Here is a 15,470-nt window from a genome sequence, read left to right on the forward strand (position 1 = left end):
TCCTTCCCTCCTTTTGTATTGACGTGGCATATCTATAAAATAAAAAACACTCATCTATAAAGAGTTTCTGGGAGACTTGATCCCGGGATCATATCACGCAGATTCTCTCGAAGAGAGAATGAAGTCTCCCCCAAGAGGCCATTTTAATATTTCAGTCTATAACAATATGACAACAAAAAGAACTCACTGCAAACTGTGCAAAACGTAAACTGAATGATTATGGTGTTAAATAAAAATTATACGAAAAACTCACCTAAACAAATAGTAAAGAAAATCAACTTAAAATTATTCTGAAAACACTTCTGGTTAGGGACAAAACATAAACTAAATTACATAAGATCCAATGCCATACTGACAGCTACGCTGTTGCCGGTTTTATAAATTAAAGGATGCTTATTTACTGAAATTTTAAAGAGTGAATCCAGTCTCCCACATAATCATGTCTCCCTCTTCTCCCCTTCATATACACATAGTTGTAATTGCACGATTCAACGTGGAATCCGCTAAATAATTGTGTAGCAATTTTGTCATCCCGTTCTGTATAAAGTTTTATTTAACGTATTTCAAATTCCATCCTGTATAAGGTTTTAATTCGGCTGCCTACATTTATATATTCGGGCGAAAGTTTTTCATAAAAGAAGAAGAAAAACACTTTAGTGTCTCTTCGAATAGAATAAACAAAATAAAAATGTTTATTTTCAAATTGTCTTGGGTAAAGCTTAGCTAAGCTAAATCTCTACCAGGTGCCTCTAAGCGCTCTTCTTCTTCAGATGCAAATCCACTAATGGATGTTAGCGATCACATTTTCCATTAATTTTCTATTTCTTGCAATATGTATCAGATATTGTATGTCGTTAATCCCTGTCCATTGCCTTATGTTTCGGAGCCAGGACATTTTCTTGCGTCCCATTCCTCTCTTGCCTTAGTAGGTATTTTAGGTATTTTTCATTTCGCATGATGTGACTTAGATACGCCGTTTTCCTTTTCTTGATGGCTTCGAAAAGTTGGCGTTTTTTGTTTATTCTTTTAAGGACATCTATATTTGTGATTTTCGCTGTCCATGGTATTTTTAGGATACGACGATAGAGCCACATTTCGAAAGCTTCTAATCTGTTTATATCCCTCGTTTTGAGTCTCCAGCCCTCTACGCCATATAGCAGCACTGACCACACGTAGCACTCTGAACAAGTCAGTACCTTCTTGAATTTTACGAAAGCTTGTCGAGCTTGCTCAATGCGACATTTTACTTCCCTGTCCGATGCCCAGTCTTCAAAAAGCCACGATCCCAGGTATTTAAATTTACCCACTCTTTCAATGGACTTAGTATTCAGTGTTATGGTGGAGTTTTCAAGTGCATCCAAGTTTCTGGAGATGATCAAGCTCATGCTTAGCGATTGGTTGCGCCTCTAAGCGCAACCAATCGCTAAGTTTAAGCCACATTTTATTCCTTTTATGATAACCATCATGCATTTTTATAGAGTATTTTGATAAGTATAGTAGATATTGTGTCATTAATATAACTATAGACACATTAATATCAAAATAAGAGTACCTAGATCTAATAAGAAAAAGGCGATAATAATTATTAGTTTTTTAATGAGTTAATACAATCTTCTTCTTGAAAATATCGAGAATAAACTATTGGCAGCTTGTAAAAAAGGATCTAGATCCGAAGCACTACTTTCGTTATTAGTAATTCCATCAGTCGTAATATCTCCCGTTAAGTTTAGTTTCTGAGTTTTTTCGGGGCAGTTGTACATGGTATTTATCTTTATAATATCACCTTTACTGAAACCCTCCCGTTGTCCCATCTTTTCCACTTTTTTATTATCCTGAAATTTTTAAAAGTAAAAAATTAATATATATATGTAAATTTTTGAGATGTAAACTTTTGAGATTAAAAAAAATCAACTTTATCAAATATTATTTCGTTGCTAGTTAATAATCATCAGTACTGTTAGTATAATACGACAAAATATACTCAGTTCTGTAAAATATTTACTAGTCAATTCAATATACAGTGCTTATCTAGTCTCCCGCTCATAACATATTTTCAGAACCATAAAACTTACTATTCCAGTCGCCAAAGACGAAAATGCCACTGAACCTCTAAAAATTATACGAACAGGCTAAATTTTGCTGAGAATGTCAATTTTTGGACCCCAAAACAGATTAAAAAAAGTTTACCACTTTTACCCCGGGCTTCCCACTAGAACACCCAATCGTAGAGGGGAAACGGATAAATTTATTTACCAAGAATCTGCCGCTATAGAAAAAAATATTTCATCAATATAGCTCAGCAATACTCGTCCTTCTTCGCAGATCTTCGTTTCTTATTCGAACCCGCAACATCACTACCAGCAATCAGCATAGACCATACCATTCATCTCTGCCACTCTGCCACTCTTAATTTCAAAGCCGTAGTCTTGGTTAGAATCATAGTTTCCGCCCCATAGGTGATGACCGGTAATACGCATTGGTCAAATACTTTTCTTTTGAGGCTAATTAGGATGTTGGCCCTACCCACGCAAAAGTAATTCATCTTTGGATTCCGCAAGTTTGGTTATCCCTGCTGATTCTTATTTCATGACCCAAATACGTATATTTCTCCACCAGTTCTACCACTTTGTCTTGAATAGTTAAATGGTTATTGGGGACCATATTTGTCATAAACTTAGTTTTGGTCAAGTTCATTCTGAGGCCCACATTCGAACCAATAATTTGTATTTTGTTGCAAATAAAGTCAGTTTTTATAAGGGTGTTAAATAAATAAACATTGCGCGATTTTTGTCACTTTTTACGATTCTCATGAGGTCAACAAAATTTATCATTTTCTTCTCTCCGGTCACTATGGAGTTTTCATTGTTAGAGCCTTCGAAACCTATAGCATGAAATTTTGGTTTGAGTTGGACTCTAAATGTTGTAATTTTCGCACACGCTGTTCGTTACATCTAACGATGCCATTTGGAAACATGAATTATATTTTCTAATGTTTTCCAAGAAAGGATTCGACTCACGTGTAACAGCTGATAGCAACGTTGATAGCGGTTCGGATTGTGGCAGTTTTCCACTGGCGCAGCACATTTCTGGCGTTTCCTTCTTAAATTTGAGGGCGCTATAGTTCATGCAAATGTTATCCCTTTTTAAAATGACGACACTTTAGGACGACGTATGAAGACTGATCATTATTACTGTAATATTGGAATACACCAAGATTTAAAACAGCGTGCTGTGTTCATCTTGATCGATCGGTGCTTATTCAAACATTTGGCAGCCTTCTTTTCCATTGTTCAGTTTTCTCAGACGAACGGGCCAGAGTAGAACGTATTCGATCAGCTTCCAATCTTACTTCTCGTTGTTCAGATGATTCAGACGAATGGGTCTTAGTGGCATGGACTCCAAGATTTTCCAACCTTAATGCTCGTTGCAATTGCTTGCCACTTTAAAGGCATAATTGTACGAGAAAGACGTAAAAAATGCGTTTGAATTTATTAGATGTCAATCAGCAATCCGAATCTCACAATGTATCCAATCCAATTGAACCGGCTGTTCACACAAAGATGGAAATGTTAATATTATCGATGATCACCAAATCACTCAGAAAAATTTGAATTGAAAAAATTTATATTCGAGAATTGTTAAAATCAATTTTAATTCCACTCGCGATGATATCCGATGGAATTCAGTTTGATTGAATTATTTATCTAAATTAGTTTAACTCACAATGAAATGCACACAACGATTCGAAAACGCTCTCAAATATAAAAAAACCGCACAATATTGTCTGTTTAATGTGAGCTGGACATGAATTTCACAATTAGCAATTCTTTTCTTATATACGTCATCGTTCTGTTTTCGTTTCAATTCAAATTAGCATGAACTGTCACGGCAATATATGAAATTCATTGAAATGAAACTGGCGCCATCTGTCGAAAATTGGTCATACCAACTTAGAAACCTTCGTGGACTCATGCACAACAACTTTACTAAAGATGATCACATGATCAAATGCATGAATATCATGATATATAATATATTCAAAGGTTCCTACACATAAAAATAAATGTATAAATAAATAAATTCTTACCTTAGGGTTAATGGTACGTTTGCCATTAGCCGAAAAGGCGGTACTGGAATAATGCATTACAGATATAAAATCATACGGTACTCCAAAGTCTTCAGCGCTATTTTGCTCTGCTTTATTAAAATTCTTTTCTCTTCCTGACAAATAAAGATTTTATTTTAGAAAACATAGTCGTGGTTTTATATTTCTTAGAACATATTCATAAAAGATCTTATAATAAGTTGGTTAAAAAATATCATATGGATAAGTGAAAGAATGTATGAATTTATTGTTATGTTGTGTTAAGTTGTAAATATACCTTAATATTTATAAACCTACCTTAACATTAGTGACATGTCAAATAGAAGAAGACCGGGAGTGAAAGAGAAGGACAGACATTGACAATCGACAGACTGGTCTTATGACTGTTTAGAGAAAATTATGTATTAGTATTAGTTTGTCTTAATAAATAAAATATACAGAAATGAGTCGTCTATTATAACAAAAGCCCACAGAGTAGAACAAACATGGTGTCAGAAGTAAAAAAAGTAAGTAAAATATCGAAGAGTCATTCTAATAGTTACAAAAGCCGAACATAACCTTAGAACGCGTGTTGGGGTGTTAAAAGCAAAAAGAGATTTATTATTAAAAACAGTCAAGATATAAAATGGACATGGAAGAACAAGATGCAGTCGAGTAGAACTAACCAGTCGTTGTAAAAATAAAAAGTAACGTAGTTGGCAATTAAATTCAACCTTTTTCAATGGAGGGAAATTTGGCTTACAACTAGAAAGAATGGTGCATGAATTTCAAAATATTTTTGAGGGCGACAGGTTTAGAGGATGAAAATGATGCGAGAAAGGTAGCTCTACTATCACACTATATTGGTCTAGATGCAAGAAATATTTACAAGTCATTTGAGGTTAACACGGATACTGTAAAATTAAGAGGTAATAGAGAGATTTGAAAAATATTGTAACCCGAAGAAAAATTTAACAGCAGAAAGACATTATTTGCTTACTAGAGTACAGAAAAATGGTGAAACCATTGAGGATTTCATGACTAGTTTAAAGAATTTGAGTTTAACATGTGAATTAGTAATTTTAAAACAAAGTTTGGTGTGTGAAATGTTCATTATTGGTTTAAATCCTAAATACCATCCAATTAAGCAAAAACTATTGCAAGAAGTAGATCTGAAGTTAGGAAAGGTATTATAAATTGCTCAAAATAAAATTATAACCCAAATGCAAGCCCAACAGTTAAATAAAAATTCAGAAGCTGTGGTGGTATACAAAGTGGAGAAGAATAAAGATGGTCCAGGTTCGAATTTTTATCAAAATAGCAGTTACAAGAGTCACAATTCAAATCATTCAAGGTATAGAAGTGAAGTTCCAGGTCCAAGTTGAAGAAATGATAATTGATAATAACAGAAATTAAACCATACATCCATAATAATACATACATAATCATAAACCATACATAATCATGAAATACATCTTGTGGATGGACTAGTCTTTAAAAGAAACCAAATAATAATTCCTGAGTCATTACGTCAAGTCATATTGGAAATAATTCATGAAGGTCATTAAGGACATGAAAAATGTATTCAGCAAGCACGTACAGTGGTTTTTGGCCAGGAATGACAGTGGATATAAAGAATAAAGTTGAACAGTATCCAGCATGTATTAAATATCATAGATCAAATAGTCCAGAACCACTATTACCACATGAAATACCGACTTTACCTTAAGAGGTAATTACTACAATGAATCAAAACCGCCAGCAAAAGAGGTAATTACTACAATGAAGTCTATATTTGCGAGACACGGAATACCATTGATCTTAATGTCTGATAATGGTCCTCCATTCTCATCAAAGGAATTTCAGTCATTTTTAGTAGATTGGGATATTACTTATCATAGTTCTAGTCCTTATTATTTAAAAAGTAATGGTTTGATTGAAAGAACAGTTCAGACTGTCAAGAATATTTTTAAGGCTCCGATTCTTATCAGGGAATGTTGTAATACAGAAATACAACATTAGAATGTTATTCTCCAGCTCAATTATTAATGTCACATAATTTAAGAATGAAATTACCTGTTAGTGGAAATGTACTCATACCGAAAACAATTGATAGGGATAAATATAACAAATTTGTTAAAGAAAAAGAAAGGAAAGTAAAAGAATATCACGATTGGTCAGCAAGAAACCTACCAAGTCTGTTTGTTGGGGAAAATTTATTTTATAAAAAGTTTCCATCATCACCGTGGTTACCAGCTACTGTGACAGAAATAGGTCATTTTTCAAAATCATATCTCATCAGAACACCTGAAGGTGTACATTATCGTAGAAACAGAGAACACATATTAAAGCCTGTCAGTACAATTGATACAGACATAATACTGAAGTGATAGTTAAGCATGAAAATCGTACAGCAGCTAGTTCCACTTTGCATAAGGCTCCAAATATGAACATTTCGTTTCAAAGTAATAACAATTCAAATGAAGGACAGACATCGACAGTCGACAGACTGGTCTTATGGCTCTTTAGAGATAATTATGTATTCTGTGATATTAGTGTGTCTTGTAATAAATAAAATATACAGAAATGAGTCGTCTATTATAACAAAAAACCCACAGAGTAGAACAAACATTTATTAGTTATTACACTTAAAATAGAGAGGTTGTTAGGTAAGGTGTGCTGTGGTATAGTTTCAATTTTTATTTATTTCTGTTACACGTGTCAGTAACATCTTTGGATATACTGCTTCCTAACTCCTTGATAGTCTTCCGTCTTCAGATGCCTTCTTATTGGATTTACCGGTTATCACACCACCGTTTTTACCACATCATGGTTTTCCTGTATTTCTTCGGAAGTTTATTTGCCCCGTTAATCATGAATTCTAGATCGAGGGCATTATCTACTAGAATGACTAGGTCAATATAAAAATTTTAATTAAACAATCGGTGTTCTTCTATTGGTATTGTCATGTTTGGATAATGTCTGCTCCATTTATTTAGCAGAGCCTTAACATACAGATTAAACAGGCATACAAAAGCTACGTCGTTTTTTAAGGCTTAAGATAGTAGCTTAAGTTGATAACCATCTTAACAAAAAAATGTTTTATGCTAATCTTAGTTCTTGAACAATTAAGTGTATATGTCCCCATAGTTTACGTCGAAGAAAATCTCGTACCACTTTTCTAGATAGATAAAATCCATGTAAACCTGGTGTTCAAGAAATATTTTCTTACTTAGTGTTGTAACACTAATTATTGCAACACAAACACATTATCTATGCATAATCTTCCTCTAACACAGTCTCTATGCTTTTCGTTTATTGTATGACCCATTTCAACGGAAAGTTCTTAACCAATCACTTGGATATGTTAATTTAGTAAGAATAATTCTTATATGGATATCTTGATGAAATAATTATTGCAACTATAGCAAAAGAAAAAATAGAAATTCAGATATGTCTGAAGACATAAAACAAATAGCTTTGAAGCCCTCCTAGAAAGAGACAACCTTTATCTCATCTCTTAGAAGATTATATGTAACTTTCAGAAAAAGGAGAATTGTTTTTAAAAACTAAGTAGTATTTAAAATTTATTATCTATATTTCAAATGTAATAAGGAAATCATACTAGATACCTTTTTTAATATTATTCCAGTTAATTGTTACAAAGTCATCCCTTTCGTGTCGATTTTGCTCATGCAAAAATCCAACAGCGTGCATAAGTTCGTGCAAAGACGTTCCAATTTTAGTAGTACACTGAGGACTTTCAAGGTTAACTTCTTGAACACCTCCTTGTTTTCCGACACTAGACCAACAGCCTGACTGGTGATTCGTTATTGCAATGTAGTCTTTGTCCGTTTTAGTTTTAGGTCTAAAGCTAAATAAAAAAATCAAATAACGATTACAAAACTCAATGTATTGTAGTAATAAAAACTTAATTAAGAATATTGTCTAATTTAGTAATCATGAGCTCATGTAGCCAATTACAAACGTATATTTTTGCAAACACAAATATCTAAAAGTTTTACCTAGTTTTACTTACAAAGAGGTTCAATATCAAATTTGAGGCATACCAATATTATTAGTGGCTGGTCACCAGACCTCGGCAGATCTTCCTACCACCCGGGGGTTCGATCGATCAAAGTTTTAACCTTGTTTAGGCTATTGTGCCTCTTCAAGGGTGGTATTTATTTATTGGTTAAACGGGAGTTTCATGTTGCCGCTCTCCGAGACAGGGTGGAAGCTGTAAAGCAGAAGTGCTAGAAGGATTTGCTACCTTTTGGGCGCCGTATGGACCAAGCACGCTACTAAGTACAAGTTCCATTGGGAAAACGGTCCTTTCAGATTGTTGGCCTTTTGTTTTGTTTGGTTTTAAACACGTGGAGGATAGCTGTGGCTGTGTCCTCACCTAGGATCAGGTATCGTTGTGCAATGAGATTGGTAAACCACAGAAAATCAATCTCCCCCTGTCTTTGTGATTTGAATTCGACTCTTAAGGAGTGTGTGTGGTGTTCACTGTTTGGTGTTGTGGTGTTGTGGATGTGTGGGTTTGTAGAGTTGTTGGTATAGTTATGTGTAGTTGTTGGTTGTGTGTTGTTGGCTTATTTCTTTAGGTGTTTATGTGTTTATGATTGTGAGCTTGATGGAGGTAAAGTGTGAGTAAATGATAAGTCGATATCTGGATGATGCGTGGGTAAATGATAAGTGTATATCGGAATTGTGCATGTGAGTGTTGTGTTGTGTGTTTATGTGCGGAGTTGGGTTTGGTTTATTGAGTTATTATAGCAGGAGGTACATATGGCGTACCCATAGAGTGTGTTGGACATTTGGTTGAGATAACGGATAGTCACTCCTCTTTTCGGAAAGACATTAAAAAGGATCCTGGAAGTGAAATAAATTAAGGATTTCATGTCTGAGGAAAGGTCATATGAAAGGATTTGTTTTTGTGAGTGTACAGGTTGAGTTTGTTTCATATCTTTGGGTTATATTCTGCGGTGTGGACATTTTTGTGAGAATGCTGGGTGGCCTCCATTACAGTTTGGACATTTTGGATCAGATATCCAGGGGCATGCATTAGACCTATGTTGTTGTCCAAAGAAAGGACAAATGAATGATTTTTCTGTGCATTCGTTGCTGAGATGTCCGCTTTTGCAACATTTCGAACAGTGAAAGGACAAATGAATGATTTTTCTGTGCATTCGTTGCTGAGATGTCCGCTTTTGCAACATTTCGAACAGTATTTCAGTCGAACCGGAACGGAATTGCTTGATTTTGGAATTTCACAATTTAGCCGTTCTCCTTCGATCTTAATACCGTTCGAAAGTGCATCGGCGAATTTAGTTTCTGAGCTCGTGAAAACTCTGATATTAGAGGTGGGTTGGTTTGTGGACACTGCTCATAAACACCATAAAGAGGAGAAAAACAGAATACTTCGGCCATATAATTAGAGGATCTAAATACCATCTACTTCGCCTTATAATACAAGGAAAAGTGGAAGGAAAGAGATGGATTGGTCGAAAGAAACTTTCATGGCTGCGTAATATTAGACAATGGTGTGGTTCCACAGTAGAAGAATTATTTCGCGCAGCAGCCGACAGAGAAAGGTTTCAGGAAATTGTAAACATGATGACGGCCAACGTCTGAATACAAACACGGCACCCAAAGAAGAAGAAGGTTTGTGGAGCGGGCAATTATGCGAACTATTTTAGTGAAAGGAAATTTATTTTCGGATAAGTTATCCTCGATGATTTTCTGGGATAATTTTTTGTCGACGCCGACAATGACTAGATGAAAGATTTGTGGATCATTTGGAACGGGTTGCGGATTGGGGGAGTTTCTGGGTTTGAATCCTGAGTTTATGGAGATAGTTTTATATCGAGTGATTTTTCTTAGTTTTGCCGTGCGGTCTTTGAGATCTAGAAGTTCGATAGTTCGCACGGAAGCTGCCTTTTGGGTTGGGAAGACTTTAATTGAGTCTAAGTGATGGATTACGTTAAGGTCTTTGATGAGTCGGTAGAAAGGTTTCTGCTGAGAGATATCTGGGGGGATGTCCTCGATTTTGTAATTTCGGATCGTGTGTGGTAGTTGTTGTGTGTTTTGTGTTGTGTGTTGGCTGTTTATGGTTGTGTGAGTGTTGTTTGTTGAGAGGTGGCGCGTCTATATGTGGGTGTATGTATGGGTGATGGTGTTGGTTGAGTGTGTGTTGGTGAGAGTGTGTTTTCTGTTTGTAAGGGCGTGTAGGTGCGGGGATTCTGGGGTGGAGGATCGTAATAAAGTGTATCTGCTTTGGATGTGGACGGGATAGGATTGTGTAGCTCTGTAATTGTGTTTCTTTGGTGTGGTGAGTATTCTTGGTGTTGTGTTGTTTGTGTCTGTGTATTCTGTGGGTTTTCGCTTGGATACGGCTATGTGACTGTGATCTATGATGGCTTGCAGATCCTCTTCCCACTCTCTTATGCTGGGAATAGGACCTGTTGTGTAGAGTATGGCCTGGTTTTTGGATGATTCCATTTCTAGATTGAATGGGATATCTCCGAGGAGGTTGTGGTCATTGAGGATTCGGTAAAATTTTCTATGGCTAGAAAACTTTTTTGATATTAGTGTGATGTAGTATTAGTGTGTGTTGTGTCTGTTTTGGGGTATGTCTGTTGGTGTAGGTGGAGGTATGGGTGAAGGTGTAGTTGAAGGTATAGGTGTATTGTCGGCTGATGTTTGTTAGAAGTATGTGTATACTATGTTTTCGATTTGTTCGGGTGTGAGTGGTGATGTTTTTTGTTGTTTGTGTATGCTTTGGACGATTGGTGTGGTGTGTTTGCTGGCCACCTCAGGATTTTGGAGGCAGTTTTGTCAGAGCCTGCTCCCATTACTGTTGCGACCTTGGTTCGTGTCCATCTATAGTGATAGACACTTGTGGTGTCTGTAATGTTGTAGAATGTGTTTCTGTGTCTATGTCTGATTCTGTGTCTCGTGGTTTTGGTGGTTCTTTTGTTTTCGTGCTCTTGATCGTGTTCGTGGCATGTTTGTGTGGTGTGTGTACGAGTGTATTTATGTGTATATGAATTGTGTAATTTGAAGGTGTATGATGTGTGTGAATGTGATATTAGTAAGCGTATGAATTAATGTTACTGTGTAAATTGTAAGTGTATAAATTTGTGTTGATGTCCCCGCGGGGTTAAGACTGTCGCCTCTTAACCTTAAACTGCTTGATCGGCGCGCAGAACTCACTTTTTAGAGGCATCTAGTAGAGGCATCTGTCAATGTAAACAAACGATTGATTATTCTCGTTTGAAGATTTGAGACGCACTTCTTAAGTGTTTCTTTTTCGAATATTTGTAAGATGCAAATTTAAACTTTATGCGGGTTATATTAAACGGAGTCTGTATATTAAAAACAGTATATTAAATGAAGAATTTGACAGAAAACCAGTTGAGCTAACGTCTGCGATCTATCACAAAATAATTTAAAGACAAGAGATCGACTACCGACTACTACAACTAGACTGGATTACTAAAATACGTAGATTTCTGAAAATACTTGTATTGTAAATGCTTATAAATAGAATATAATTAAGGTATCTAATCAAGCATCTAATACTGCTACTTGTCGTAATTTAATAAGGACTGACATAATGCTCAGTCACCGCAGCTTGGTACACATGAAACAGACACATTGCCTCAGAAGCCTGGAATATTTCGATCAGGACCTATTTAATTATTATTTTGCGGTAGACTCAAGAAGCTGTCGCGATCGACTGTTTGAGCATCGCTGGGCTTAAGACAAGAACAAGTTTGTTAACAGGTTTACTTAATAGAATTATTAAAGAGGGACAAATATATAACGATGCACAAACTACAGGGACATAAAACTACTTAGTCACACCATCTAAACAGATGAGTGAGGAAACCGAAATATCCTATAATCATTTTGATTTTATGCAAGGCAGATCTACAACACATACAATTTTAATTATAAGGCAAGTGATGGAAAAATACACGAATAAAGAAACAAATGCTCATTAAGTATTCATTGGTCTTGAGAAAGCATATGACCGAGTTACTCGAGAGATTTGGTAGTGGGTTATCAATAAGAAAGGATTTCCCGGTGAATATGTAAATATTGTGAGAGACATACGACGCAGCAACAACTAGTGCTAGAACTACTGTGGGTAGATTTCATGTGAAAGTAGGATTATACTGGAGCTCGGTACTTAGTCCTTATTTATTCTCGTGAGTGTTGGATCAGATAACAAGGAAACTACAGGGTAACATTCTCTGGTGCTTAATGTATGTTGATGATGTAGTTTTAGTAGAAAATACTGTACGGGATAAACAACAATTCGTAACTTTAAACCACAGTTACTGGTAGAATTTAACGGACATTTGTTCAACAAATTAGGATGGCGATCTTGCTACCATTTAGAGCATACTAAGTCTTGCAAGTGAAGCTCGGGGTTTGAAAATAAATATCAAGAAGACAAAAACAATGATTATAAGTAGAAATGATTACCCCAACGCAAAGATATATGTCTCTGGAGAAGAAATCGAACAGCTCAGGCAATTTAAATACTTGGGTTGTTTGCTGAACGAGGGTTGGGACCCCGAGAGTGAAATAAAGAGCAGAGTTGAACAAGCCAGAAATGCTTTTTTGAGGCTTCGCAAATTTCTGACTGATCGCAAATTGGACTTCAACCTCCGATGCTTAAGTGTTACGTGTGGCCTGTTCTCTTGTATGGAATGGAAGCATGGACGTTAAAGGCCAGTTCCATTAACAAACTTGAAGTGTTTGAAATGTGGTGCCTGCGTCGAATGCTTAGAATATCATGGACGGACAGGGTCAGAAATGAGAAAGTACTCAGAAGAGCGGGCTTACAGGATAGGGAACTTTTTAGTTATGTAAAAAGTAAGAAGACTGCATACTTGGGACACATATTACGAGGAGAAAGATATACTTTTCAGCAACTGATACTCGAAGGGAAGATAGAGGGTAGGAGTGGTCTGGGACGTAAAAAAATGTCATGGCTGCGCAATATTCGACAATGGACAGGAATCCACAGCTATGAAATGCTTCGCAATGCTGCTAAAAACAGAATTATTTAATCCTGACCATTTAACATCTCACCTGTCAAGACGATGTACGGTGGACGCCTACGCAGAAATGTACGGCACCTTAAGAAGAAGAAAAAGTCTTGTAATTACTTCCAAATTGAAGGACCACCCACTGGCGTGGGAAATAAGAACACGATCAGTTTAAACAATACGTAGTTTAATAATTGAATGTTACTACAACTAAATTAATATCTAGCCAAAGTTTTAGCGCAAGTTATATTATTGAAAACAGCCGATCACTGTCCACACTAGTCCGCGACACACTGCACTAGCACTGATATAGATTAAAATGTTACTAATAATTATCCCTTCAACTAAGAACGTTTTCTTTTATATGAATATACTTGATTTATAATGAGCGTTCAGCTTTTAACTGTAAGCTATGTAACGATAACTAAAATGCGAGAGATAAAACTCTAAAACAAGAAGGGACCAGCTTAGCTGGGATACAATTTGATACTGTACGCGAGAGTCTAAACTCTTAAACCAGAAATGGGTCGAATTTAATCGAATACGAAACTAAACACTAATCTGCTAGAGCGACCAGCTAAGCTGGGATACAATGTTATACTGACTAAAACTCCGATTTTCAATACCTAACTATTGCAAGGGATTTGCGGGGGTCGGGGGACAACTTCGATATTTCTATACAGAGGTAGGTAAAACCAACCTTTTGTTGGTTTCTTGTCTAACAGGGAAATTTTTGGAATTGGTCGGAGAAAGTTAATCTATGGGTAAAAATATCTTTTGAATACATTATCGGCTTTCATGAGAATGTTTGCTGGAGAATTTACCTAGGTAGAATTTAAGACGTGTAAGTTAATTACTACCAGTGGCGTAGCAACACTTGGATACATTTCTTTCAGAAATTTATCCAGTTACACTTTTCATTATAATAACTACAAAGAAAAGTTTACCAAGCAGATCACAGTCTCCCCGTCACAGTTCTCCTAAATTAACGGGTAACTGTGGACCCTTATATGTGAAAAAAGAATGTTAATACTCTCAATTCATTTTTTAATTTCTATTAAAGAGAACATACTAACAGATCACTAATGCATATCTACAAAGAAAAAGAAAGTGGTTTGAAACCCAACTAACTTAATAAGTAACTGCAAAATATAACTTTTTATATTCCGTCCACAAATACCCCAATTACCCTATATATATATATATATATATATATATATATATATATATATATATATATATATATATATATACTCTTTTTCTTTGTATATATATATATACAAAGAAAAAGAAAGTGGTTTGAAACCCAACTAACTTAATAAGTAACTGCAAAATATAACTTTTTATATTCCGTCCACAAATACCCCAATTACCCTATATATATATATATATATATATATATATATATATATATATATATATATATATATATATATATATATATATATATATATATATATATATATATATATATATACATATATATATTATATATATATATATATATTATATATATATATTTATATATATATATACAATTTGTGGATGCTAGTAATATAATGTTATGTACTTAATGCCAAGATAATATTATATGTGCCATAAAATAAATAACAAAATTGCTTACCTAATACAAGTATATTTATGATAAATATCCATGGCTGTTTTTATGAGATTCAAATCCTTAGAATTATAATATCCCGATATTTCAAAAGGAACTACTCCATTATTCCATCGTAAAGCTTCTCCAACTATTCCATTTCTTCCACCATGTGGCATGAAGATATCGCCTTCATAGTACTCCCCGAACTCTTCAGGATTTTGTGAATTGGATTCATCCCATGAATCCAACGGAGCAGCATTTAATATACTATATATAGTAAACATCATTATAACAAACGGGACTTTATGTTGATACATTTTTACTTATGTTTGTTATACTTAAGCAATTTATCTAGTTAAGTGTAACTAAGTTAAGCTACTTTTATTGTGCTATTGTTTTTGCGATTTTTAGCAATTTAAACACTATAGAAAGTAATTATGTATTCAGTACATTTCTTGTATGATTGAATGGTTTGATATCAACTGTTACGAATAAATCGCTTGGGTATGTAAATGTAAGCAGTTTAAATAATGTTATCGCTAAAAGTAGAAGACACTTTTAAGTTTTAGGTTAGCAAATATCTGAAAATTTGATAAACATAGATTAGCATTTAATTTATGTCCTTCGTGCGCGATCTAAGTACGTATTGTTTTATCTAATATTTATAAAATGTATAATGTCGAACAAAAATAATGAATATAAACGGCCCAAACAA

The 15,470-nt window shown here is 34.9% G+C and overlaps 1 protein-coding gene across 1 annotated transcript; it reads right to left on the reverse strand.

Moving 5' to 3' along the window:
• Positions 1 to 1,587: 1,587 nt before the first annotated feature.
• Positions 1,588 to 15,224, reverse strand: LOC140433316 (hatching enzyme 1.2-like). Its single transcript, XM_072521346.1, has 4 exons — positions 14,780 to 15,224; positions 7,717 to 7,958; positions 4,088 to 4,221; positions 1,588 to 1,832 (listed from the first exon to the last, which is right to left on the reverse strand). Exons 1-4 carry the CDS (start codon positions 15,070 to 15,072, stop codon positions 1,602 to 1,604), a joined length of 900 nt encoding a protein of 299 aa, XP_072377447.1. The 5' UTR covers positions 15,073 to 15,224; the 3' UTR covers positions 1,588 to 1,601.
• Positions 15,225 to 15,470: the final 246 nt, after the last annotated feature.

The sequence above is a fragment of the Diabrotica undecimpunctata genome, chromosome 2, assembly GCF_040954645.1.
Source record: "Diabrotica undecimpunctata isolate CICGRU chromosome 2, icDiaUnde3, whole genome shotgun sequence".
NCBI lineage: Eukaryota > Metazoa > Arthropoda > Insecta > Coleoptera > Chrysomelidae > Diabrotica > Diabrotica undecimpunctata.